The sequence below is a fragment of the Furipterus horrens genome, unplaced genomic scaffold (assembly GCF_987537825.1).
Source record: "Furipterus horrens unplaced genomic scaffold, mFurHor1.1.pri manual_scaffold_10, whole genome shotgun sequence".
Lineage (NCBI taxonomy): Eukaryota > Metazoa > Chordata > Mammalia > Chiroptera > Furipteridae > Furipterus > Furipterus horrens.
In genome coordinates this window covers 18,137,242-18,164,052 of record NW_028327180.1, presented here as the reverse complement: position 1 = coordinate 18,164,052, position 26,811 = coordinate 18,137,242, and the positions used below count along the sequence as shown (strand labels likewise).

General features: G+C 38.9%; 1 protein-coding gene across 8 annotated transcripts in view; it reads right to left on the bottom strand.

The window, feature by feature from the left end:
* FHIP1A (FHF complex subunit HOOK interacting protein 1A) overlaps positions 1 to 26,811 on the bottom strand; it is a 211,280-nt gene that overhangs the window by 84,396 nt on the left and 100,073 nt on the right. For 6 of the 8 annotated variants that reach the window (XM_090288117.1, XM_090288110.1, XM_090288116.1 and 3 more), the window contains exons 3-4: positions 15,700 to 15,931; positions 4,555 to 5,181 (exon numbers count right to left, since the gene is read on the bottom strand). In XM_090288117.1, the coding sequence (XP_090144243.1) occupies positions 4,555 to 5,181; positions 15,700 to 15,804 (732 nt within the window). In that variant the 5' untranslated portion in view covers positions 15,805 to 15,931. Of the gene's footprint in view, positions 1 to 4,554; positions 5,182 to 15,699; positions 15,932 to 19,038; positions 19,206 to 26,811 lie in introns of all 8 variants that reach the window. The other 2 variants (XM_090288111.1, XM_090288118.1) reach the window with 2 other exon arrangements.

Sequence of the window (26,811 nt, the reverse complement as noted above, 5' to 3'; positions counted from 1 at the left end):
CCATTTACAGGCAGTGATGACATCCCCTAGGCTTCAGTTTCGTTACTGAGTCGCTGCAAGATTAACGAAGTAATGCCTGTAAAAAGGTGACCATCAATGGCTTGCATATTGCAACGTTCCCAACAGAGGGAAGAAAGGTCACATGCACAGAGCACAAAACAAGTCAGGGAAGGTGCATCTTTAACATGAAACACCTGAAAGTATCCAGTTAATTTTAGCAAAAAAACAAAGAGATTTTTAGCAGATGGCTTCAGTCTGAAGTGAGCGGCAGAACACCTGGCAGGGAGCATTTGCTACAACTTGCCAGTATAAGAAACCTCATACATTTTAGATATGGGATAAATAATGCTCTACCTGCACCTGTACCTAAAGGTTGTTTATTTCAACCTGCATTTCCAAATTTATGTATCAGCTACTTTCTACCTTTGCCAATATGTAACAAGTGACAAGGTCTTCATCATCAATATTTGGTTTAAAAAACAAATCAACAGAAGAAAGGGGCAGAGAGTCCCCAACCATTTGTTGGCACTAAATCGTTCCCTAGGGTATCCTCATTCGCCTCCTTTTCTTGGAACAGCACATCTTGAAATACAAGGCAGTGGAGCCAGCACGCTCTTCCTATAACTGTAACAGAGGTTTCCAAAAGTGGTCCAGTTTCCTGAAAGAGTCATTACTCTTTCCCAACGCTGGATGCTAACACACTTTGACAATCGTACTAATTAGAGAAAGCTTTTTGTCATTTGTGATCCTGAGCCGGATGGTTAATAGGGTATGCTTTTATAGTCAACACAAAGAGGCCCCCCACCCCTGTTTAAATTATGTTGTCAGATGTCATTATAGAAAACTGGATACAAATGAGATTATGGGATCCATCCTGCGGGGGCAACTTAACACAATCAAGCTGTGTGTTCCATTCCAGAAAATAAGGTCAGCTGCGGATATTGTTTCTCCTCCGATTTTTATGAACTGTGCAGTGTTTGAAAACACCTTTTTAGGAAAGCAGCAGTTACTCAGTAAAACCTGCTTACAATCTAAGTGAAAGCCTAAACATTAAAGAGATGCTCCCTTCTCGTCCTAATAAATTTAAATTTTTAAGTATGAAATATTACAAACACATAGAACAGAACAGAACAGAAACTATCCAAAGATTTAACAGATTTTAACACTTGCCCATAACTTCTTCATGGTACTATTTATTTTTATCAAAAAGTAAAACACAACAAATAGAGCTAAACCCTACTCCAATCCCATTACCAGCCCCTCTCCTTCCTTCACCCCTAAAAGTAATCACAATCTTCAAGTTAGAATATATTATTCCTATACTTGTTTTTGTGCTCTTACTATATTCATATGTATCCAAAAAACAGCAAACACTCAGATTTTGTCTTTATGTAAATTTTACATAAATATCAACATACTATATAAACTTTTGCTACTTCTTTTACTTAAAACTTTTTAGACTTACAGGCATTCACACTTGTAGAGTTACATGTGATTTGATCATTTTGAATGCTGAGTAGCACTCCATTGATGTAGAACAAACCAGTTTACTTATCTTTCCCTTACTGTATTTCTACTTTTCTCTTCTCAAATTAGAATTCCACTGAATATCTTTGTGCATGTATCCTTGCAAACATGCCAGATTGACCTAGGGCAGGTATCGACAAGACACACAATCACATGGTGCAGAAATATTCAATGTTATTAAATGCTGCCATATTGCTTTTGATTTATTGTATCAATTTATAGTCTCAAGAGTTCTTATTCTCCACATGCCTGATAATAAAGTACTTGGTGTTGCCAGAAGTCTAATAGTTAGCCATTCTGATGCGCCCTATCTGGTGTCTCTTTGTGGGATGATTTGCATTTCCAATATGCTAGGGAAGATGAGCATATTTTCATATGTTTATTGGCTTTGGTGTCTTTTGGGAATTATCCGTTCACATCCTCTGCCCATTTTTCTAATGCATTGTTTCATCATTTTCTTATTAATTTGTAGCATTACAAATATTTTTTGTATATTTTGGGTACCAATAACTTGTAGTTATGTGAAGCATCTTCTCCCAATCTGTGTTTTTTTTGTTCCTAATTCTGGTCTTTTCTTTATAGTTGGTGTTTTATAGTAAGTCTTGATATTTTATTACTCATGTACAAGGTAGTGGTTAAGCACATGGGTCCTTGAGTCAGACCACCCAGGTTCAGGTCCTGATTCTACCTCTTACTAGTTGTGTTCACAGGTTCAAGGATTAGGGTGCAGACAGCTTGATGGTGGAAGGCATTGTTCTGCATAACACAACTGCTATATCCAGTTTGGAGCGCTGCTGAAGAAATTTAAACAATAAAACAGCAAAATCAGAATTCTCTTAGGAGTTTAATCACACAATGTAAGATGATGAGTTTGGTAGGTGCTAAGGAAGGAGGGAGACATATCAGGGTCTAGAAACAGGAGTGGCAGGAATGAGAATGAAAAGGAGGAGCTAGATATGAGAGATTGTTGTGAAGGTAGAAGCTTATTAAGAGATAAATTTTTTTCAGAGAGCTCAGAGGAAGGGAAACTGAATATGTTGGCACAGATGAATGGAATCAGTTCTTCACTTCTCATCTGACTATCAATCTTTGTACAATTTCTTATTCCATTAGTCAGAACCCAGAAGGGGAGAGCTACTAGGTACCCAGAGTTTCTTAATCGCAATTCTATTTTTCAAAAAATTTTACTTATTTGTTTGCCCTGAAATAAATCTTCACCAGATACTGGGTGACCCTGGTTTCTTAGTAAAAATAGGAATTTATAGTATAAAGGAGATTACTGCTCTTGAACCTCAAAGCAAAATGCATTATGTTATTCACTAGGGTCGCTATTGGCATTTTGAGCAGATCAGTTCTCTACTGGGCAAGACCACTCCACAAACTACTGGACATTAAGCATTCTTGTCCCCCTCGCACAAAATGGCAGTTGACTTTCCTCTCCAGCCACCCCATATCCCTATCACAACCAAACATACCCACATGCATTTCTAAGTGCCTTCTAAATGCTCTCACCCGTGATCAAAAACTACCCATTCAGTGTAAATTAACAGTGAATCTAATTTACTTATGTCAACTTGCCTGGCCTGTCCCCAAAAAAATTTACTAATGGTATTATATACTGTTCCAGCAGAATCAGGCATATTTAAGACAATATAGTTTATAGACTAATAGTATTACATCCTATTCCAGCAGAATCAGGCATATTTAAGGCAATGTAGTTTATAGACTAATGGTATTGTATCCTATTCCAGCAGAATCAGGCATATTTAAGATAATGTAGTTTATAGATAAATATTATGATGCAATTGGTAAAATTTCAGAGAAGGAAAACTCTGACTCCAAAAAACCTCCGCTGCCTTGCGGCATACCTCTTCAGGGGAAAGGCTAGGGGAGTAAACCCCGACAGAAAATCTGGAGCCGGAGTCCCTAAGGCGGTTTGACGTTGTAGTCAACACCGGCAACTCCTGCGGCGCACCTGAACCCAAGCTGTATCGACTCCGTCTTTCCCTTGGACCCTTCAGCTGCGAAGAGAGGGGGGGTCTGCTGCATGGGCAACAGCAGACCCTCCATATTACCCTGCCCAGGCTCTGTAGCTTCAGCGTCATCGCAAGATGTCGATTCAACACGGGAGGAGACAGATACCGTGTCACTCCCGAGTCGGACTGCACAGCCATTCTCGGCGGTGCAGATAGACTCTTAAGAAGCTACACCATCGTCTCTCGAGACGGACGGCTGCCGACGAATTGGTAAAAAGAAACAGAGAATGATAATAAACTGAAAGTGTCCACTAAGTTGGGGAAATAAAAATAGCTGTTGCCCACCATAACTGACAAACCAGAAGAAGACATAAATCCCCGTCCAAAGATAAGACTAAGGACAAAATAATAATCAGAGCTTTAAGGCATCTTACAAGTCCCAGGCAGCTCCCATTATTTTCTGCAACTGTGATTGGACCTGGGCTACTCCAGCATCTGCAAAGGACCTTATGCTTTCTGTCTCACCACACCAATGATTAAGAAACTATACAGAATAGAGAATTCCTTGCTACCTCAAACTGTAGATATGTATTTTTTAAAATAAAATCAGTGCTTTGTATCTACATTTATGGTCATTATCTTGCTGAGAAACAAATTAATTTGTGAGACCAGCTGTGAGGGGTCTCACCACATGCTTTGATCCACTGGGGAAAAATAAACCTGAAAAGCTAAAACTACAGGAAGCACAGGTCTTACCAATTGCTCAGGACATGCTCTTAGGAAAAACTAAAACAGTTCCTAAACCAGCAGAAATGAACCAAGAAGTGGTAACACATGTAGTTGCCTCTGTTGGCTTATCTTGAACTGACACTGCTCAGCCAAATAGCCTCTCAATTTAGGATTGCCTGGTCCCTCCAAAGGATTTCCTGTAAATGTATTTCCATAGAGGGTGCCAAGTACAACTTGCTGAAAGAAATAATGAAGTACTTACCATTGATACAAGACTGGAAAAGAGGAATGGGTGAAAAACAGGGCAATGAGGGGGACTTACTGGACAAAAGTAGGTGTTCTCCACGATGTGACGGGCCACCATGCTGTTCTCAGCAGATAGAGACATGATGAAAAGCAAAGCATCCCGGGCCTGCTGGCCTACTGTCCCCTCTCGGTGAATGAAGGGAATCAGAAGGGAGAAGATGAGGAAGTTGGCCGCCCCTTGGTCCTCACTCGTGTGGAAGAAGAGTTCCAGAATGGATGAATCTTTGGCAAGGATGGAGCAGAGCTGATTGAGCAGGACAACCAGCTTCTCTTCCACGGTAGGGGTGGTTGTTCCCGAACAAGAGCTCAGCAACATCATCAGGGGCTTCAAAATGGGCTTGTGGTGCAGCAGAGGCTGGTGCGACTGGGTGACCAGCATCTCGTACATCTTTAGCTGCTCGATTTTAGTGTCATCAGTAAATTCCCGCCTCAAGCTCCAAAGGAAGAGTTTCTCCATAATGTTCTCAGAGACCACAAATTCCAGAATTGGCCCCATTGCAGCATCCTTGGCTTGTTCTTCAATCAGCAAGAAGAGCATGTGTTCTACATAATTCTGCACAGCACTGGCCTCATCCGGAGGGATGGATCCATATTTTGCCTGGGTGTTCTTCAAGGGGTCGTGCTTCTCTAAGATCTTCACAACCTGTAACCCAACCAAACAGTTGTCACCCACCTGATGTTTATCACAACAAAAACACACCACTGATTGTAACAAATCCTCACAGAAGATACAGGAGCCAGGGCCCACAACAAGGTACATGTGAGCTTTGCGTTCATCTCTCTCTCATGAGAATAAAATGAAGGGGTTAAACTATAGAAAGAAGATGTTTTGAAGATGTTCACTTAGAATAGTGAACAACCTAATCGTCAAAAAAAGTAGTATGGTTATGTCAATTAAGCTGCATGCATTTATGGGCCTAATATTATGAAGACTATTGAGCAAAATGAAAACTTGTAAGTGAAATATTAGATGAAAAAATAAATTACTTTATATACTTAGATCCATCATTATCAACTATGTCAAAAACATGTGAAAAAAGACAGAAAAGAAATATAAAAAAGAATAACAGTTTTTGTACTCAGTGATAAGTTCTTAATTTTTTTCTTAACTGTCAAGAATATTGCTTTTTAATTTTAAAGTACATTAAGTAAGTAAGACTCCCCATGTTCTCCTAGAAATAGAGTTGAGGGAGATATTTCAACAGGGGAACGCAGCTCCTCATATGCCCTTGACAGAACAGTTTCCTTCCCTCCTCTACTTGGATAGGCACCCTTTTCAACCAAGCAAGCGACATTAGCAAGGGTGAAAGGAAACTGAACAAAGACGCATACCTAGCAGGACCAACCCTAACACAGGACATGCACCTGCATTTCTTCAAGCCAGCAATAGTTCTGGAATAACCAATTACAAAATAAACCTCTAATATCCAGAATTTCAGTTTGGAAAGAGCATTGGAAATAGTGGTGATGGCTGCATAAACAGCATTGTGAATGTAGTTAATGCCATTGAATTGTACGCTTAAAAATGGTCAAGATGGTAAACTTCATTTTTCCATTGCTTTTAGAGAGAGAGGAAGGGAGGGAGAGAGGGAGACAGAGACAGAGAAAAACATGAATCGGTTGCCCTCTCGAACACGTGCGACCCTTTGGCTAAGGAATGGTGCTCCAACCAGCTGAGCCACACCAGCCAGGGCTCATTAAATATATTTTACCACCAAAAAGAAAAAGTCAACTGACAGTAAAAAATAAATAAATCCCTAATTAGGTCACATGACAGCCCTGGTTGTTCTCCTCATCACTGCTGGCCTGTGAATGTTTCCCCTCTCTCTCTGCCTGTGAATACTAACCTCTACTTTGGAACCTGGAAATTAAAACAATTTTTTATCTCAACTTCCATGTAACTTTACGACTTGGAATTTCTATGATAATATGCATTCACTTCCTTTAAAATGTATACACATGATGATTATTTTTAAACAATCAAAGACTGATGACTTTATCTTAACTCCTTTTTGCCTTTCTGAACCACATACTATATGAAATACATTGTGTTCTGCAGTACCTGCCTGGCCCAGTTCTATAACGTGCTGTTACATGTTCTGTATTTAGGTTACAGAATTTTTGCAAGTCACTGGGGAAGCTGGCAAAGGTACGACGCTCTGTCAGCAAGAATGAGAGCAACAACAGAAACTTACTTTTCAGGGAAAGATCTAAGTTTTTCCTGTCAGAAACAGGGCAAAGGAACCTTTATAGCCTGGGCAAGTTACATCCTTATTGAATGAACAGAATGCTATGGAATCTGTACTCTCTATCAGCTTCCATTAAAAAATTAATAATACTCTCACAAAAGGAAAAAATCACCCCAACACCCTTGAACTGACACTTTCAAAGAGGAAACCCTTCAGTTAGCAGCCACCCAGGAGGTACACGGCTCCAGACTGGTGCCCCAGTGTGCCCACAGTGTACCCACTGGACATGCCCTCTCCCTCAGACTCCAGAGTGCCTCATCCTTCCCAAGAAGCCAGCCGCAATTCCTCAAAAGCCTGATAACCTCACTGGCAGAAATGCTGGGACCTGACTGTTTGCCCTTCCGTTTGCTCTAGCCTTGGTGACACCTCACAGAGATCACAGTACCGCCCTTGTCCAAAAGGGGGCTCCACCTCAACACAGCATGTTCTCCAGCCCCAAAGCCCTAACTTTAAAAGGCTCCACATTCTGAAGAACAAATCGGCTACATGTTTTATCAGTTCTACAATTTCAACGTCCACCTATGAAGTTTCTTTAGGGAAGCTATCTATACAAAGTTAGGCCCTGGAATAGAAATGTAATTATACTTCTCCTGTGGGCTCAGACTGTCTAAACTATGTAAAATTGGGACTGTCCGTTATATATCAATAGTGGCACAGCTAATTAGCTCAATCATTCTGGAAAACAATCTGGCAATTTGTACAGAAGCTATAAAATTGTCCCTGCCCTTTGACTTGTTAATCTCACTTTGGGGAAAATCACTAAAGGAAACAACCCAAAAATAATTTGTTAAAAAACATTCACACCAGTGATATTTTTAATAGTGAAAAAGTATTATTGACCCAAATGGTTAAAAATAAGAGAATTATAATCAAAATGTTGCATCACCATGTAATAAAGTTTTTAAAAATAAACACTAAGTGAATCATACGATTACCCGCAAATGTATATATGAAATAATTTAAGTTAACTAAATATTTGACAGAGATGTATAATTAGAAGTGTCAGGTTAATTACTTCTTCTTTCCTGTAAGTTGATCTAATTTCATAATATAAATAAAAATAAAAGTTGATAAAGTATTAAATAATTTTGTATTAATGTCTTTAAAAATAACTAAACCACCAAGTTAAAAACAATTAATAACTGGAAATCTCATCCTCAGAAATTCCTAAGCAATATAAATTTATGTATGTGTTTATACTATATGCATGCATGTAAATATTATATATCTAAATTATATATGTAATATACACCAAAACTATACACCTGATCACAAGTTACATTTTTCTCATGAATTAATCTTCATTTATATTATTTATTCCAATGTATTTCTTTGCAAACAGATCTACTTTTTTTTGCTATGCAATACCCAAAAAAGAGAACTGAGATTTTTATATAGAATGCAAACTATTTCATAGCTTTTAAGTCAAAGCATCTTTTTTTAAAATTTGTTATTGTTATTCTATTACAGTTGTTCCAGTTTTTCCCTCTTCACCCTCCTCCTCCCAGCCCTCCCCACCCCCACTCCAACAGTCAATCCCACACCGTTGTCTATGTCCGTGGGTCATTCATACATGTTCTTTGACTAGTTCCTTCCCATTCTTTCCACCCTTCTACCCCCCTTCTCTCCCCTCTCCAGTCTGGTTGCTGTAAGTCAAAACATCTTTATAGTAGCTCCTCTACACTGCCTCTGGGTTAATGAGCAGGGAAACACGAGAACAGAGCTATTAAAACCCATGAAGACCTAAGGTTTGTTGATCATCTGGAATAGAACAGACCACTGAAAGCCCTTTCTTCACTGCCAGCCCTGGCTGGGTGGCTTTACTGCCTGGAATTCCGATGGGTGTGTTGCAACAAGGCCCATGAGTCATGGAGCACACAATGCTCAGCAAAGTGCTGATTATGCCCGTGTTGCCACATGTCCTTAAGCTCTCTCCTTAGGTGTCAGGACCCTCCCAGGTCACCTCCCTTTCTCTTGCAGGAAGACACGCCCATGACCTGCTTTTATGAGTGGGCTCCAGGGGCCCACACTCTGGGCCTGGTTCCTGCGCTAACCGGGAATGCCTTCCAAGCTTCTTGGCTAGAGCACAGCTTGCACTGAAATGCCAAAGAACTGTTCTCATGTGCCAAGTTTGCTGCCCAGGCGGTGCTATAGCTCCTTCGATTTCTGTGGACTGATTCCTGATGTGGTCTGGACTTTTCCTTATTTTTAACTTTAGTGCCCACCAAACGCCACTATTCCTGTATCCCTGATGTGTGCTGGCTGCCTAGTTTCGCCTATTGATCAAGACTCTGGCCTTCCAGTCCTATGGATCCATGATCCCATAGTGCTTACAGCAGCACCCCCAGGCCTTGTCCATTCTCTGATTATATGCTCTCTCTTAGACTCTCAGCCCTGCCTCAGATTTCCCAGCCCCGGCTTCTTCTCAGCTATGTACACTTTTAGTCTCAGGGATTCCGTTCAGGGGGAAAAAGGACATAATTAAGGCGGCTGAAAGGATCCAAGAAGGGAAGAGAGTAAAAGCAAGCAAAATACACTTTGCAAATGTTTCCTTTACTAAACAAGTTCACTTCGTTAGGCTGCAAATATTATTTAAGAAACTAATCAACCCCTGATAAAGCCCACAGTCATTAAGTGAGTAAACCAGCTGAGATCAGAAATTATACTGTAAATGTTTTGTTGATCACAGCTAGGCATTTGTTGATCTACAGTCTTTTTTAACAAATACTATATGGTATATATATGTATGTGAATCATCAGCCCAGATCACATATAGATCCACATGTAAATTATCACAATTCTAAAAAGAAACAAATGAAACAAAAAATCAATAGTGTGAACAACAGTATACAAATTATCATCTAACCAATATAGCTAATTCTTAACCTACTTCAAAGTCATTTGACCATATATGTGAGGATTATTGGGGATAAACAGATGAACAAATACCACATTTCTTTCACTAAGGAACATCAGCTATTCCTATCCTTAGCTGTAATAATGGCCCCATCAGTCAATGAAAATGGGCCTGAATTTCAAATATTCAGAAATTCTAAATAGAAAGTTCAAATGCTTTCAGAATTGAAAGATCTACATAAATTACATAATCACACCTCAAGCTAACAAATGATTATCCTTCAGAATAAACACAAATGTTTCTCTCTCAGGAGATAAGCTTCGGCTCCATCTTAACATGGTTCTATGATTGTTCGTGTGTGTATGTGTGTGTGTGTGTGTGTGTGTGTGTGTGTGTATCAACAGATGATTATTTATGTCCCTTTGGTTAGAGCCTAGTTATTTCAAGAAAGCCACATGAGTACAACCCATACTTCCAAATCTTCTGGAATACTAGTTTAAAGTGGCATCTTGGAAAAACCAAGTTACTAAGCAACATTCTCCATCACACAGAAGGGCAGGATTTAGCAATCTTAAGCCAAATTCCAGTTAATGTACCAAATAACTACAACAAAAGTAAGCTTCCATCCAGACCTTGTTCATTACTTAACAGCTTTGTCTTTCAGTATGGGGTATTCTTCACACATGCCTATTCCCAGGGGAGACCTTTACTGTCATTTATTTTTGTATTAAGATAACATAAAATAATAATATATAATCTTGCACAGGTTGGTTAATGTCAACTCCAGTCCTGAACTCCAGAGACTTGTTTAAATCTGGGAAAAACCAGGATCAAGCAGCCGCTACCTTCCAGTAATTACTGCAATACAGAAATGTTGTGGGAACATCAGCCAATAAAATAACAACATAAACTCATGCTAAGTTAGTTATGTATTTTTTAATTTAGGTATTAGGGAAAGGGCTTAAGAGTAGTGATCTATGTAATAATATTCCAGAGAACACTGGAATTTCAACAGCAGCAAAAACAGACACCACTGAGCACACAGTGGGAGAGAGGGTGACATTCCAATGTGCTCAGCCACTTGGGAGTCTAACAGAAGCACAAGTTAATGCCTTGGCCCTTTGAAGAAGTACAGCTTTTGTTCTGCTATACTTCCTACTGTCAAGTTTAGAGTTACTTGAAAAGCTAAGAGAGATACATATTTTTTAAATGTTAACCAACATCACTCTACTTAGATATGAAGATTAATCAGAGTTCTCTAATACTTCACAACTTTCCATCTCTCAAAGACTCTGCTTAATTTCTCTCTGTCATTGAGTCTATGACAAGGCACAGATCAAAAGGATGAAGACGAACAGAACAAGAGAATGCGTGTCATGGCAAACAGGCTGAAATACACATTACAAGTCCTGGAAGCACACATTACAAATCCTGGAAGCTCTCTACACTTTTTAGTAGAGTCAGGTTATTTGGAGCTGCACAGACAAGACACTATACTAAACACATATCTATCCTTCATTACAGTATTGTGGGAACACATTTGACTTGATTAACTAACCTAGGTGGTTCAGTGTTTCACATCCCCACCACCTCCAAGAAGAAAAAAGCTGATAAACGTCCTGACTTTTTTTCATCTGTCACTATTGCTCTATTTGAGCTCTGAAACTTTCTTAGCTTAAAAATAAAATTGTATAACAGCTTATTTTTGCAGATGAAGAATGGTAAGGAGGAGTTTGGGCTATTAACTAACAAGGAAGACAAAAAATATGCATTTCTCATTGATTTTTTTTTTTATAATCCATCACCGCTGTTCTCCTGGCTCTAAGAGCAGACACCTTTAAGTATATAATTAATACGGACTCAGTGCTTAAAAGAAAACAGAGAATAAGTAGAGCAAAGTCATGAAGCTTCACAAAGTACAACTGTGCCATTAAGAATAACTAATGTGTGTGTGCGGGGGGGGGAGTGTTCATTCACATGGCAATACAGGTGAATAATTTATTATCTAGTGAAACAATGATTCTTACTTCTTGTTCTCTCTTCCATTCAGAAGCATAGAAGCAAAGGCAAGAGATAAAAACAACAGTCACTAGACTATAAACTGTTCTTATAGACTACTATGAAAATTAAACACACACACACACACACACACACTCCTCCAGATCACTGATAATTAAATACAAGCCCAAAGATCTTACTGGTAGCAAATTATAAACTGTTTTAATATTAGTGTATGTTCAAAGTTGTTTTCTAAGTTGCTTAGCTCTTCTAAAGTTGTATTTCCTATTTTCTGTGTTTCAGGTTAACAAGTTATTGAAATCTACAATATGCCTATAATATTCTTGCTACTGAAGGTGTAGGTTAAACTACAAATGGTATCTGCTCATGAGGTGCGTCCAGTCAAAGAAACACAGGACGCCGCTAAAGCACAGAGTGGTAGCATAAAAGAGGACAGGGGAGGTTCCCTGGAGGAAATGATGCCCCAAATGAGTCCTACTGACGGAGAGGCATTAACCCAGGGAAGAAACATCCAGGCAAAAAGAAGAGGAAATGCTCAAGGCAGAGAGGCATGAAATAGCATGATGCCACTGCCCAGGAGTGGGGGTGTCTGAGAACTCCAACTCATTTTGTTTTTCTGGAGACTCAGTAAGAGATGAAGAGTGAAAGAGGCCAGGACATAAAGGATCCTATGTGCCATCCTGGCCTATAGCTGGGACATCCAACTAAAGAAATGATCCAGACAGATCTGGGTTTTAGATTCGTTGCTCTGTCAACTTATGATGCAAGATGGCATCTCAGGTGAGAGGAAGTACAGGCCAGAGGCGACTTCCGACAGCCTGGATTCTCCAGGGTCACCATCAGGAATGCAGCTATTCCTGAAGGTCCACTATGGAACAGATCTGGGGATGTCATGAGATCCCTAAATCCAGGGAACAGTTTGAAAACTCAAGTGTATCACGGGACCATTCAAGGACTCTTCCCTGGACACCCCCCTGAATCACGACTGCCTGAGATGATGGTTGATTATATAACTAGTTGTCCCTGACACACTGCCAGTTTAGGTGAGAGACCTCCCACGCCCACCAAAGTGCGCTTTTCCACACAAGGTCTGGAAAAGGAGCCACTAGCAGAGAGTAGAACAGAATCTGTCAAATATATGCTAATTATGCTGAATTTGCACTGCAGTGTACTAACAAACAAGCGCTCTGGATAAAAAGTGTTGGCACTTGTCAGCTGACGGAACACGTAAATAACATGTTGTCACCAGCTCTGTCTCTGTCACATTCTTACCAGCCTCACCAGTTTTCTGGGTTGTCTGAGGGGAACCCTGGGGCTATAGCCACACTGATGTGAGCTCATCTCCCAGTCCTCTGCAGCTCCTCTTCATCCACCACAGCGTGGATGACTCAGGGAAGTGCTAATGTGTGAAACTCCGACACAAATAAATAAATAGCATCTATTCCTGTCACTGAAGGTTTCATTCCTTACCTCACACTCAGTCCCACATCTTTTCCTTGCCCCCACTTCCTCACTTTTCTTTTTCCATCCAAAAAAAAAAAAAAAGGCAAAGCTGAGCATTTCTTTCCAATACCCCTTCTCTAAAATGTCCTTTACGTTTCTGTCATCAAGATCTTCTTTTTCCTCAGTCATCCCAGCAAAATCTCCATTCCCAGGTCATTTCTATCCATAACAGCCCTTTCCCTTGACTTAATTCCTGTAATCATTATTATTCATTTGATAATCATGTACTCCACACTGGCATCCAAATTAACTTCTATGTTCTCTAAAAGCCCAAAGCAAGGCTTACACATTCCTGTGTCGCATCTGTGATGCCTTTAGTAATATATCTGAGATCTGGACTCAGTAAATCTGAACAATAACCACACTGATATCCACGTGGATCTCTTCAACCAGCATTTTTATTCATAAAGGTAACAGAAAGGGCCTCAAGAGCCCTTGGAAGTGGACAGAAACTGAAAACACTTTCCAGATTGGTTAAAAAGGAAGTCAAGACTAAAGAGGTAAGAAACTCGATCAAAGTTAAATAAATGGCTGAAACAACAAGACCCAGAGTGTCCCCACTTTAAGAAAGAAGTGTTTACTAACTAAGCACCATTCTGACAAAGTTATCCTTACCCTCAACTCAATATTTTCCTGCACTCAACAGAGGGTGCTATGCTTCAGATAACCCAAAATGTTGGCTAACGCTGAAGTCATTCATATCAGATAAAGAAATGGATAATATGATTCTAGAGCCAATATTTACCCCTTCACCAATGTGAAAGAGTTTTTACACCTTCTTAAATTAAGACATTCTAACAAGACTCCAACAGCTTTGGAGAAAGCTTACCCAGGACAATATCTAAAAGGGCAAATAATTCATCTACATAGAATCAAGAGTTTGGTTATATATCATGTCTTTGAAAAGGGGTACAGAATACTAAATGGATCACATCAAAGATACCCCAGCAGGAATGATTGCAATCAAAGGTATTAAACACAAGCCAATAAACAAAATGGAGCCCAGAGCAAAGAATACACATTAGAATGACAGACTTCTTCAGCCAAAGGAAATGACTGTGGCTAAAAATGTTCTCAGTATAAAACATCTGACTATGCACTCTTACAAGTTAAAAGAATGAAGACAAATAATTAAATTAATAAATATATATACACACTAATATATGGATGTATAATGTACATTATAAACATGGACATTTTAAAAGATAAAGATAGAAATAGGCCCTCTAAAATATTCTTCCACATGCAATAGCATATTGGGCACATCCCTTAGGTTTTACCACCCCACTTCAGAGCTAGCACTTTAAAATTTTTATAAAAGCACAAAGCCAAAGGTAAATTACTCTATTACCTGGAAAACTCCTGAATTATTTTCTTCCCTTTACTAAAGCAGATGTGTTCTTAATATCCAGAGAAAACCCATTAAGATTCTAATGGTAAAAAGTCAGAGAATGGGAAATGCATGAAAAATTTGGGAAGCTTTACACTGAGGAGTGACAAGAAGCTACAAAGTGTAAGTGACCCAGAAGCAGAACTGATTTTGTTTTTGATCTAAACTGTGTCCCCTATAATTGCTGTGATTTACAGGCTCAGTGCTTTGACTCATGCGCTGTTTCCGGCCACAGGATGGAACTGGGTAGTCATTAAAAAACTGTCACATAAATAGCCACTTACTGGCTCACCTGGGAGTGTAGTGTCGGACAAGTAGTAAAGAATGCCAATTTTATTTGTTTTACTACTTGTAAACTCCCTGAGTAAAGGGGAGAGCTGGTAAATTTTCTGATCATTCAACCTTTAATTATCCACACAAGCAGATCACAGGAAAGTCACAGAGAAGTCAAAAGGAATAATCTAAAAAACTTTTATATAATCAGTTTTGTAATGTATTCAGATACCACCTGGTACCTTCTTTCCTTAAATTATACTGGCCCACCAGCCCAAAAAGTGGTAGACAGACTACAGAGGTCAAGAGACCAAGATCTAAGTACTTGCTTGAAAACTCACTAGTCCCATAATCCCAAGCAAGTTACTTAACCTCTATAATTTTCCATTCCCTTGTCTGTAAAATGAGGAGCTAATACGAACTGTCTTGTGGGTTTGTGGAAAGATTAAATGATATTCACAGCATTTGAAGTAATCAGCACAGCACTTGGTAAATAGCCAATAACTGTGTGCTTTAGTATTGTTAGAGTGTAAGTTCTGGGTAAAAATAAGCAGGGAGGAAGGGAAGAGAGATGCTGTAAACAAGGTCAAGTGTACTGAAAGTGATGTCAAATTCACTTTAAGGCCAACTGCTGTTCTTCTAAAAACATCTGAGAAACACAGATGTTCCCCAACTGCTTTTGTGAAAATCATGGTTTTTAACCAGATACCTTTCTAGGAAAGCAAGAAGAGAGTTGCTTTCCTTCCTACCTGAAGAGGTTTTCCTCCCCATGTTTCTGGAAGCCCGGTTACCTGCCACCAAGGCAGGAAACCCTAGTTCAGTGTGACGGAGGCCTCTAGACCAGCGGAGAAGGTGGGACTCAGACATTACCTGTGCCCAGTGGTTTTTAAACACAATCATGCATGTTTCCGGGTCAACTCCCTGCAGGCTCATAGCCTGCTGGAGTTTGCTTCCAGTCGCAACCGATGACATCATAAAACTTCATCAATCAATGCTTCTAAGTCATATTTAATTTTCATGAAAATTTCGTAAGCAGTCACTAACTTTCAGGTATCACACTAGAAATGTAACTTCTTCACATTTCATTGTCACCTTCCAAAACCTGTAATGACAACAAAAAACGCATCTCATTATGTTCATGTATTGAATAGAACGCTGACTACTACATTTAAATCAAAGCAGACATTCTCAAAGTCCAACATAGAACTAAATATATTTAAAAATGGACATTTCTACTCAATCTAAAGGCTTCCTTATTTTCTTCTCACCTTGCTACTAAAAATATAAACAAATGTTGCTACCAAAGCTACATGCATAAATTAAGCAATTAAGGGTCTCTTCTCCCCATGACCACCAATCACAACCCCCTAGATCATAATTCTAAATCACTCAAATCTAGTTTTTATAATCAAGCAAGAAACAGGAAAACCATTAGTTAATAGTGACAGGGAAAAAAATGACTTGATGAAACCTGGGGCAGTTATAAAACAGCACTCAGAATCCTGGGTCCAATATTATTGGATTTTTTTTTTTAATCAAGAACTATCATAATGGAATTGAAAGCATTCTCAGTCATATTGTGGTTACAAACTAAGTGAAAGTTTCTAGATTTTCTGAAAAACAACAGTATTCCAAGTAACCTTGACAAATCAGAGACAGAAATGATCCCTCACAAACAAGACTGTGCACACGTACAAACGAAGAGTGAATTATGTGGCTAAAATACGAAGACAGTCGGACTACAAAAGACTCCCAGGAGGGAGAAAGATACTGAGGTCACAGAGTGAATAGTGGACATGATCCAGCCATGTGGTGCACAGTGGTGTTATCTCATCAGTTTGAATAGCCCATAAAAGCACTGGGTGCCATTCAAAATATCATTTTATTAGTGTACAGATTGGAGAGAGACCAGAGAAAAGTCATTACACTGTAATTATCAAAGTACTGGAAAACCAAATCCATGATCAAATTCCCAGCCTTGCAGTGCCAAAAGAAAAACAAAGACGGCTATTTTCAGCCAATGGATATGCAGGGTCTTACAAAGAGAACACTGATCAACCGTTCCTCCTACAAACAGTAAAGCGTAAGGAAGAAGGCTGGGCGTGGTGACTCAGGTTATATTTAAAGGTCAAGTTCTTTGAGGGGAGTGGAATGAAACACTGGAAAATAGTTAAGGAATATTCATAACAAGGTGCTTATGCTGGGGTGGGGGGTGGGAGGCTAGCCATTTATCATGAAAGGATCTTTTAAAAAATGTAGGACATAAGGACAGAAAACTTGCAAGAATTAATCATTCTAAAGAAAGAAACACTTTTTTAAAGGAGAATGGAAGGGGACTAAAGTACTGTATATAAAAAGCGGAAGGCCTATTAGAAGGACTGCGCACACGATGTACCCGAGAGAAGCAGCTATGTGCATCTTCTATGACTGTATTTTATTATCTAAATTGGTGGATTCCCCAATGTATAACTGCTAACAATACAAAGTTGCTGTTTTCAACTTCCTCGTTGTCCTAAAAATAATATTTCTGTGAAAAATGTCCAGGTCTTTTATTCAGATGAGTTAATGATACTAATAAGGAAAATCAGAATATTTTGGTTTACTCTTGGCCGGTGTAGCTCAGTTGATTCGGCAAAGTCCCACAAGCCAAAAGGTTGCAGGTTTGATTCCCAGCCAGGCACATGCCTAGGTTATGGGTTCAATATCTATCTGGTCTGGGTGCATACAGAAGGCAGCCAGTTAATGTTTCTTTCTCACATCAATGTTTCTCTCCCTCTCTTTCTCTTTCCTTTCTCCTCTCTCTAAAAATATTAATATTTCTTTAAAAATATTTTGGTTTATCATAGAGGCTGAAAAAGCTGAATATTCCTTCAAGCTCTAGGACTCTCAGATTCTTCTCTAAAGCTCTGAGGGGAACAGACACTGTGCCAACCACCTCTAAATCAAAATCAGACACATGCTCTCTAAGATCCCCTTAAGTCAGTTCTCAAACGGACTTTACAAGCAGCATTTCAGAGGGGGAGACTGCATTACTGACAAGATAAATATCTCAGTCAAGACCATAAATTTACTAGTTGATTTTGATGAAAACAGAACGTAAGTCTCTTGGTTCCCAGTCCAGTGTTCTTTCTAGAAAACTATATTCTCCTGGGCCCTATTCCCTTAAGGTACCTGTCTTCCCTGAGAGAAGTGCATCTCATTTGGCTAATACTTATCCGATCATACTTTTGAGGCAGATGCCTGAAGGCTCTAAACGTGGAAAGATCCTGGTGGAAGAATGGGGGTGTGTCAGGCAAGTCAAGCAAGCCACATCTGAGAACAAAAACCCTATGCCAGAAGATCCTAGAAATGAAAATACTACCTAACACCCAGAGACCATAGAGCTGAATAGTTCCACTGTCTCTCTTACTCCCATGTTAGGGTATTAAAGCCCAGGCATGTCCCCAGGGCAGTATAAACCTGAAAAGAAGAGACAGCACCAGGTTTGTGAGAGATATTTAAGGATATATTTCCTCAAGCACCAAGACTTTCACTATATTTCTACCTTTGCCTGTTCCCAGGCTTTACTTCTTCCTTTTTTTTACATTTTTCAATTCCAAGCTTTTTATTTAACTCTCGGACCACACCTGAAAGTCCCAAGTGAAGAGCAGAGAAGGACAAAACTAAGCAGAATGCTCTGAGCAGGTAACAGACGCCACAGTCGCTAGAATGCGTGCTGTGTCACGAGGACAGCATTACTGGACATGTCCCCTCTCTTGCCCGGTTCCCTCTTCAGCCTAAGGCATCTGGAGCTAAGAATGTTGGCCCCTCTTGGCACATATCCATCCTGCTCTTCCCGTAAGTACAGGCATGCACTTCAACTCCAATTTCATGCCCAGGAGAGAGCTCTATAAACCATCCAGACCCTAACAAGTAATTTTTTCTTTCTTTCTTCAAACAAACAAACCACCAACACCAAAAAAATACCCAGAGGGCTCTTTTTCCAACAGTGGTTGCATGTGGTTTTGTGGTGTGGTTGTTGAGTTTTCTGGCGTGGGAGCGGGGGTGGGAGAGAGAAGCTATCAAAATACATATATAACAGCCTGGTGTATACATCAGCACAAACTCCATACTGAAAAGACAGAACTAACTATACAAGGGGGGACCAAAAAACGTAATTTATTTATAAAAAATTCTGTATTTAGTCTTACATATTTAAATTTCAGTCACCTTCAAAGTACTCTCCATTCGATACAGTACACCTATCGAGACTATTTTTTCCACTACTCAGAAGAGTTTTTGAACTCGTTGATTTTGATGCCTTTCAGGGCTTCTGCCATTTTTTGTTTCACCTCTTCCACATGGGCAAAATGTTTCCCTTTGAGGACTTTTTCCATCTGGGGAAACAAAAAAAAGTTGCTCAGGGCAAGATCAGGTGAATAGGGAGGGCAGGGCATGGGTGTCTTGCTATTTTTGGTCAAAAACTGCTGAACCCTCAATACCGTGCGGGCAGGTGCACTCGTAAATCACCCATCATGAAATGGGCAAATGCATTGAAAGTATTAAAAAAAATTCACTGAAGCCGAACGCAGCCTTGCACAACAATGTCAGCTGGTCCACTGACACGGACGGACACTCACCTAGTGGGGGGAGCCTGCCCTCCAGAAGATAATTCCAGGGTTGTTGTTTTTTTTTTTATCTCCCCTCATATTATTTGGTAGTCAATTTATACATCTCAATATTACATATAAAAATATTTTCCAACAATTAGAAAAGAAAATTTTTATTAAATTATTGTTGGAAGCAGAGGTAACTGACATAAAAATTATATATATTTTTATCTGCCCTTTTTGGAAAGTGGATATCTTTTATTTCACTATGTAAAAAGCATAAGCATATGCTTCCACACCACAAAATTATAAAATACACCATATGGTCATAAAAGCTTAGATTCCAGTCATCTAGATCATACCTCTTTCCACGTAAAAATTTCTTCAATCTCATGCCCAAATAAATAAATATCTAATTTGACTCTTTCAAACACTACAATACTTAGGAAAGCTATAAATGTGTCAAAATTGCATTTTTTCCTTAAATATATTTCCTGAATGACTATATGTTAATGTACTATCTCTCTTTCCCTATCAGACTGAACTTGGCATTTAATTCTATATTATCTCACACCATCCGCCAATTATTTTATGTCTCAATATAATATCCTCTAAGAACACATCATAAAAAAAGTTCCTTAGGTGAAAGAAATGGATGGGGTGGTGTTAAGGTGAGAAAGAGCCAAGATAACATTCTTGTTGAGGAAAAAGCAATCATATTTGCAGGCCTAATGGTAAGGGATCAATAACATAAGAACCTGAAGATTAAGAAAAAAAAAGATTTGATGGAACAAGAGAAGAATGGTGAAGAACACAGGTGGATTGAGGCCGAGAGATAACAGAGAAACAAAGCTGAGTCTTTTCATAGTGAGCTACCAGATCAGGAGTAACGTCTTGACCTTGAAGGAAAAACGTGGCGGTTTCCTTCCCACCTTTCCTTCTTCCCACCTGACATTTCTCTGGTCGGTTTGTGGAAATGGTTAGAGAGTTCAGGTGGATTTAAAATGGGGGACAAAGGGGAAAGGCTAAGAGTTTTTAGCTTGGTTTGCTAACTATGGAAGTCGGAAGACTTAAAGTTCCTTTTTGGAGACTTGAGCTTTGAACTGAGAGAAAAGGCCCCAAGACTCTGGTTCCAGCTCTAATCAGCCGTGATATCCTAAGTTAAAAATGGGGCTCTTGGTTTGCAACCTCACTTAGGTAAGTAGTTAGGATTAAACGATTATTTCTTAGGTCTGTCCCAGATCAAAAGTCATTATTTTATGTACTTTATTACAACTGTGATACTAATTGGGAAGAGGTCACCAGATAATCATTAAAGAAGGACACTGGCCATTATACAAAAATCTGTGTAAGAATGCTAGTTGTGAATGGCATTCTATCTGATTGTTTTTCTCTATTGAAGCATATTTCATTTAAGGACCCCAAAGCACAGGAATCAACCATCTCAAATAAACAAACAAACAAACCAAATTCATGGTTGGTTGGTTGGTTTCTTGAGCAACTGCCAGTATAAAATCTCATTGTTATAGAATGTACTATGAAATGCCCTGAATCGGCTGCTACTAAACACATAAAAAGTCTATTACTGTAAAAGTGCTTATCATGAAAAATTGCATCCAAGGGTGAAGACTCTTCAAATATTGGGAACACCTGAAAGAGGGTTGTGCCCTCAATTATAACTAATAGCAGTGAGGGGAATTCATTTTGGGTCAAACTACCTCAGACAACCTCGACTTAGAGCCTAATAAGATCCTATTAAACCTAAATCCTCCTTGCGCTCTGATCCTCTGGCCCAGTTTCCTTTTTCTCTGGCTGTCACATCACATGACAACGCTGGGCTGTGGAAAAGAAAGCAAGCACCTAATAGCGCTGACTCTCCTGGGCCTTGTCCTGAGCCTCCCTCAACTTGCCTCAGAGTTTGACTCTGGCTCCTTCATTTGTTTCCTGTCCATCATTCCAGTAAAACAGAATCTAGTTTCATTCCACCAAGTTGTAGGTCACCAGGTCATTCACAGAAAAATTCTCAAGAAGTTCAAGTGTACAGAGAAAATTCTCTTACTATGTATATTCCAAATGGTTTCAGGCGGATAAATGCATACTCCAAAATAGTTAACAAGATTGAGGAAAACTGTGAATGCCCTGAAATAATTCCACCATGTTTCACATCTTAATTTCACTCGACCAGGCTGCCAACTAGGTCAGACCCAAGTGCCGTGCAACTGAGTGATAAACAGAATAAGCGGAAAAGAGAAATTAAAATTAGTATTCAAATTCATACCTGAACTTTGTTTGGGGATTTAATTTTTAATGCTATTTAAGAAATTAAACCCCTGCTGGCAAGGTTTTGGAATGTAAAAATTATAGCTTTTGAAAATTATAGAAGTGTTGAGACATCAGCTCATTAGTGACTAAAAAGTGTCTTATACACATGGAGAGATTTATTGAAACATGAACACTGGGTCATTCTTGGGGAAAGTCTCCCCCAAACAGCCCAAATCAATCAATATAATCTTGGTAGTATGACCAACAGGCCTTGGTCATTTTCTCTGGAAAAGTAGGTACCTTTGGGAAATTATGCTGCTTAGTCTAATATCTGTCTTTACACCTGCATCAATCAGAATTAGTCTCCTATCAGCAATCTCGCAAATGCCTCCATTCAAGAATTTTCAGATATGCAACCTTCAGTGTAATCAAGATAATTACCTTTTTGCATAACTACACAAAAAACCTCCTTTTCAAAAATGTCCTGTCCTTCATCCATGCATGGCATAAGAGATACTAAGGAGAATGAGTAAAGTAACAATAAAATTCTACAAATTGTGGGCCTATTTTTCTAAAGAGAGGTGGCTATAGTTTTCAGCCAATTCTAAAAAGGCCCATGAATTGCCCCCTTTAAAAAAGTTTAAAAGCCACTTTAAAGATGCATTCATGGTAAAACCACAGAGTCACAAAACAGAGGCAAAGAGCCAGTTCAAATTCTAAAGGTATTACTAAAAGATAATTGTGGGACTTCTGTGACTTCAGTGATAACAAAAAAATCTGTTTCAGCAGCTCGGGGTTGTTCCAGCCTATGAGTAATCATGCTCTTGAATAATAATCAGTTCAGCCCTCGGTGCCATACAAATTTCATGGCTGGCTAAGCACTTCCACTGCTACCCAAAGCACTGCAAGGTGACTTATCAGAGGTAAAAAATGATTAGCATTTATTATAATATAGTAAAAAACTTAAAAGTCAACAAATTCCTGGCCTCCTAACACATGATCCTGTGCCGATTAGGATACAACACCTTTTCTCTCCCCAGTCTCTGAAAAGGGCCACAAACGCTTAGATGCCTACTGTGCATTACAAACAGGACAGAAAGGGAGCAAAGCACTGGTGCTTGAGCAAACCGATAAAGGTATCAGGTGTGGCAAGCTAAGACAATGAAGTTCTAATGTCACATTTATTTTCTGTAAACATAAAAATAATATAGGATTTCCTTACATGTAGATATTCTAATCCCTCTCACAAATGGTACTATGATTTAAAAGACTACATTTTCTCATACATGGGTAGGTAAAAGATTTAGAAGCACATAATAAAAACCTATTGGTTCAAAGTGATTTACCACTCACATATATATTATCGTCATGATTAGTTTATCATCAAGATAAGACATCATATGGATAAAAATAAAAAGCAAGACCTTCTAAAAGCACTGAAAATTTCCAGTAGAACATTATAACTTGGAATCTCTCCCTTTTCAGCAGCAGGACATGGGCCTCAGTGTGCACAGCCATGGCCCAGACTTTCCCACCTCACGGGATGGCTTGTAGAAGTAAAGCAGGTGCAACTCATGCACCTCGGGTGAGGGCATAAACTGGTGTTCTATCCACAAAATTAAATTTGATCATCAAAACCACATTTTTTTTTATTTAACAAAAAAGAAAAAAAAAACCCTAAACAAAAAGAAAGTACTTCAGCGGAGCAATTACAGTGTACCTGCAGTCTCTTCTTCATCTTAATGTGAAAGGAAGTGTCTATCCAATGATTATAGTCTCATGAGTATGAAGAGGGATAAAGAAGTATCTTAATATGCTATTTTAATCCATGACAATGAACACAAAATGAAAATATTTAATAGAAAACACATAAAGGAAAAGCAACTACATCTCTAGTTCTATGAGTTTTAACTGCCATTGGAATGAGTATGAATGAAAATGACATTAAGAAAGTGTAAAGAATTCCGAAGAATGGTACTGCTATTTTTAAGGACCATGTCTTTAATGCTTATTTTAATATTATTGTGCAATAATACTCACTGCATTAAATTTATGCAGTTTACCTTCAGCTTATGAGGTCCATAGCTTTAGGAATTTGGAAAATTAATGTTCTACCAAAATATTTTTCAGTCTATTCAGGTCTTCTGCCCATTTTTAAATCAGATTGTTTGTTTTCTTTTTTTTTTTTATGTTGAGTTGTATGAGTTTTTATTTACTTCATATAATAATCCTTTATCAGAAATATTATTTGCAAATATCTCTTCCCATTCAGTTGTTGCCTTTTCATTTTGTTGATAGTTTCCTTCACTATGCAAAAGCTTTTTAGTTTGATTTAATCCCATTTATTTATTTTTGCTTTTGTTGCCCTTGCCTGGGGAGACACATACAAAACATTTCTAAGACCAATGTCAAAGAATTTACCACCTATGTTTTCTGCTAGGGGGTTTCATGATTTCTGGTCCTACATTTAAGTATTTGATCCATTTGAGTTTATTTTAGCATACAGTGTAAGAAAGTGTCTAGTTTCTTTTCTCTTTTTTATTTTATTTTTTGTATGTATCTGTCCAATTTTCCCAACACCATTTACTACAGAGACTATCTTTTCCTCGTTTATATCCTTTCCTCTTTTGTGTAGATTGACTGACCATATAGGCGTGGGTTTATTTCTGGGCTCTCTATTCAGTTCCATTGACCTATATGTGTCTGTCTCTTTGTGCCAATACCATGCGGTTTAGATTACTGCAGCTTAGTCTAGATCAGTGGTTCTGCAGATGTAGCTGAGGAACCCTGGAGTTCCCCAAGACTCTTTCCAGGGTACCTCAAGGTTCTCAATAATTTTTAAGGACCGCTCCAAAAAACAAAATCTGTCAAAGTAAATGTAGCTCACTATGAAGATTTCTGATATCCAAAAGAGCTTCTGGCATCGCAATTTACTGTTGCTACACTTGAGTAGTTTTACCACTACTCACTACAATTTTTTAAATTACTTGCTTTTTTCGATAGAATTTTTTTCTACTTGTACAAAGCCTATTCTTTCAAGCTAACATTTGCCCTGAAAAATCAAAGATCATTATGCACCAGTAAATAAGTTTCTTAAACTTTGCTTTAAAAATATTGCTCTCATTAACAGCAGATCTCACTGCTCTGAATCCCTATTTTGCCACAAATATGATTCTGTGGAATTCTGAAACAGAACTTGATACGAGACAGGTTACCCCTGAATGGAGCAGTGCTTTACCTCAATGGGAGATGCATGCAATTCCCCCTACCCGCCGCCGCCCTCTGGTGCATGGAGAGGCACACACAGGCGCGCACACACACACACACGCGCGGAAGTCTAACTCTGCACCCAAGTCGAAATATTAATCATTAGTTGTTGCCTTTTCAGAGACTCTGCAATAGAAAACCCAAATGTGATTTGCAATTAACAAAGGGTAATGAAGGCTCTAATTTCTGCTGCTGAGTCCAGAAGTCAGACATACTGTGATGCCTTTCCAAGAAATAAAATGAAAAGCTGAAACGACTTAAATTAAGCAGCTCCTCTGCCACAGCAAGGCTGGCTTATTGACTGGATGGCTGCCAGCCCCTAAGCAGACCTGCGGAGAGGCTGTCCTCATGGGGAGGAAGCTGTTAATTTATCCATCAGCCTCCACAAGCAACTGGGTAGATCACGTCTCTCCATAATCTGCTTCAATTCATCTCCACGCGCCTTGAGAGCTACTGGCACAGACTTGAATGGTTTCAGGCTATTTAGACTTCTTTAATTAAAATTTTTCTCCATGAAATTAACATGTGTGTATCAATGTCTTTTGTACAGAAGGGAAAGAAAGAGAAAGCAAAAAATTTTAAAAATCAAAGATAGTGTTTAAAAAGTTTTGCTTCAGATCATTTTGCATGCGGCACTGTTCTTCCCTAGAGGGGGTGCTCCAGGTAGAAAACGCTGAACAAGAGAAGCAGGCAAAGGTTCCTATGTTCCCCTCAAGATATCCTGCACATAGAGCTAATTAACTTCTAAAATCAAAGGAGTTGTATGGAAGCAAAAGCGGAATTTGGCTAGTTCTTTTTTTGGCAAGGATAATTTTATATATTGACATATATGTGCATAATACTTCACTTCTATGCTATGCCCCTAGGGATTACCAAAAACTGATGCTCTGACTCAATGCTATTGGAACAGAAATGCAACTTACCTGGAGATTAGGTTCTAATGTCAGTGATCAAGGCAAGACATGCAGGTACTCAGAATTACTACTCACCCCCCCCCCCCCTTAGCAAGGCACTTGTTGGAAATCAAAATACTTTTTCTCATTAAATTGGAGATGTAGCTGAGTATCCAATAAAGTGGAAGGCATACAGGGGTCAGGTGTACAAAAAAATACTGCGTACCTTCAAACACAAGAATTACCTTCAGCACAGCAAGGTAGTTACTCTGTGAAAGGCAGGCAGAAACCGGGACCAAGCAAGGGAAGAGCAGGAATACACTTACAGTTCCCCAAGAGTAAACCCAAAAGTATCTGAATTTTTTAAAAAGTACCATTCTCTCCTTCTGTTTTCTTTTTTTTGTGGAGTGTCATGGACAGAAACAGTGGACGAAGTTACTACACAACCCTGGAGCTTTCTTCAGAATAACTTACCCAGGAGCAGCACTGCAAACAGTAACTAATTATACAGCAAGTTTGTACTAAGTTCCAAGTAAATTATATTTCCTGCTTTCATAGAAGAGAAATCTAATATAGGTAAACCATCCAGGAGACAACGCAAGTGAAATTAAAAACAGATTTTCCATTAAGTAAACATACCTGTTTCTAAAATATTTTAAATTTACACCTACAAATATAGCATACAAACATAGCTAATTAGAAATTCAGTAATAAACATCATACTCTGGAGAAAGATTTCTCAAAAGTGAGAAGAAGGACGATGATAGAATGAGACCCAAGCAAATATAAATATTTGGGTTTCAGGTAGACCCGATCATGGTATTATTAGTATCCATCTGATAAACTGGCAGGGAAAACAGTAGCAATGTAACTCTGGCTCTGCCACACAAATTGTTCATTTCTAGGTTCCTTCTGTAAGATACCTAGAGAGAATTTTGAGCTTTAAACCTGGCCATATTAGTCCTGAGGGC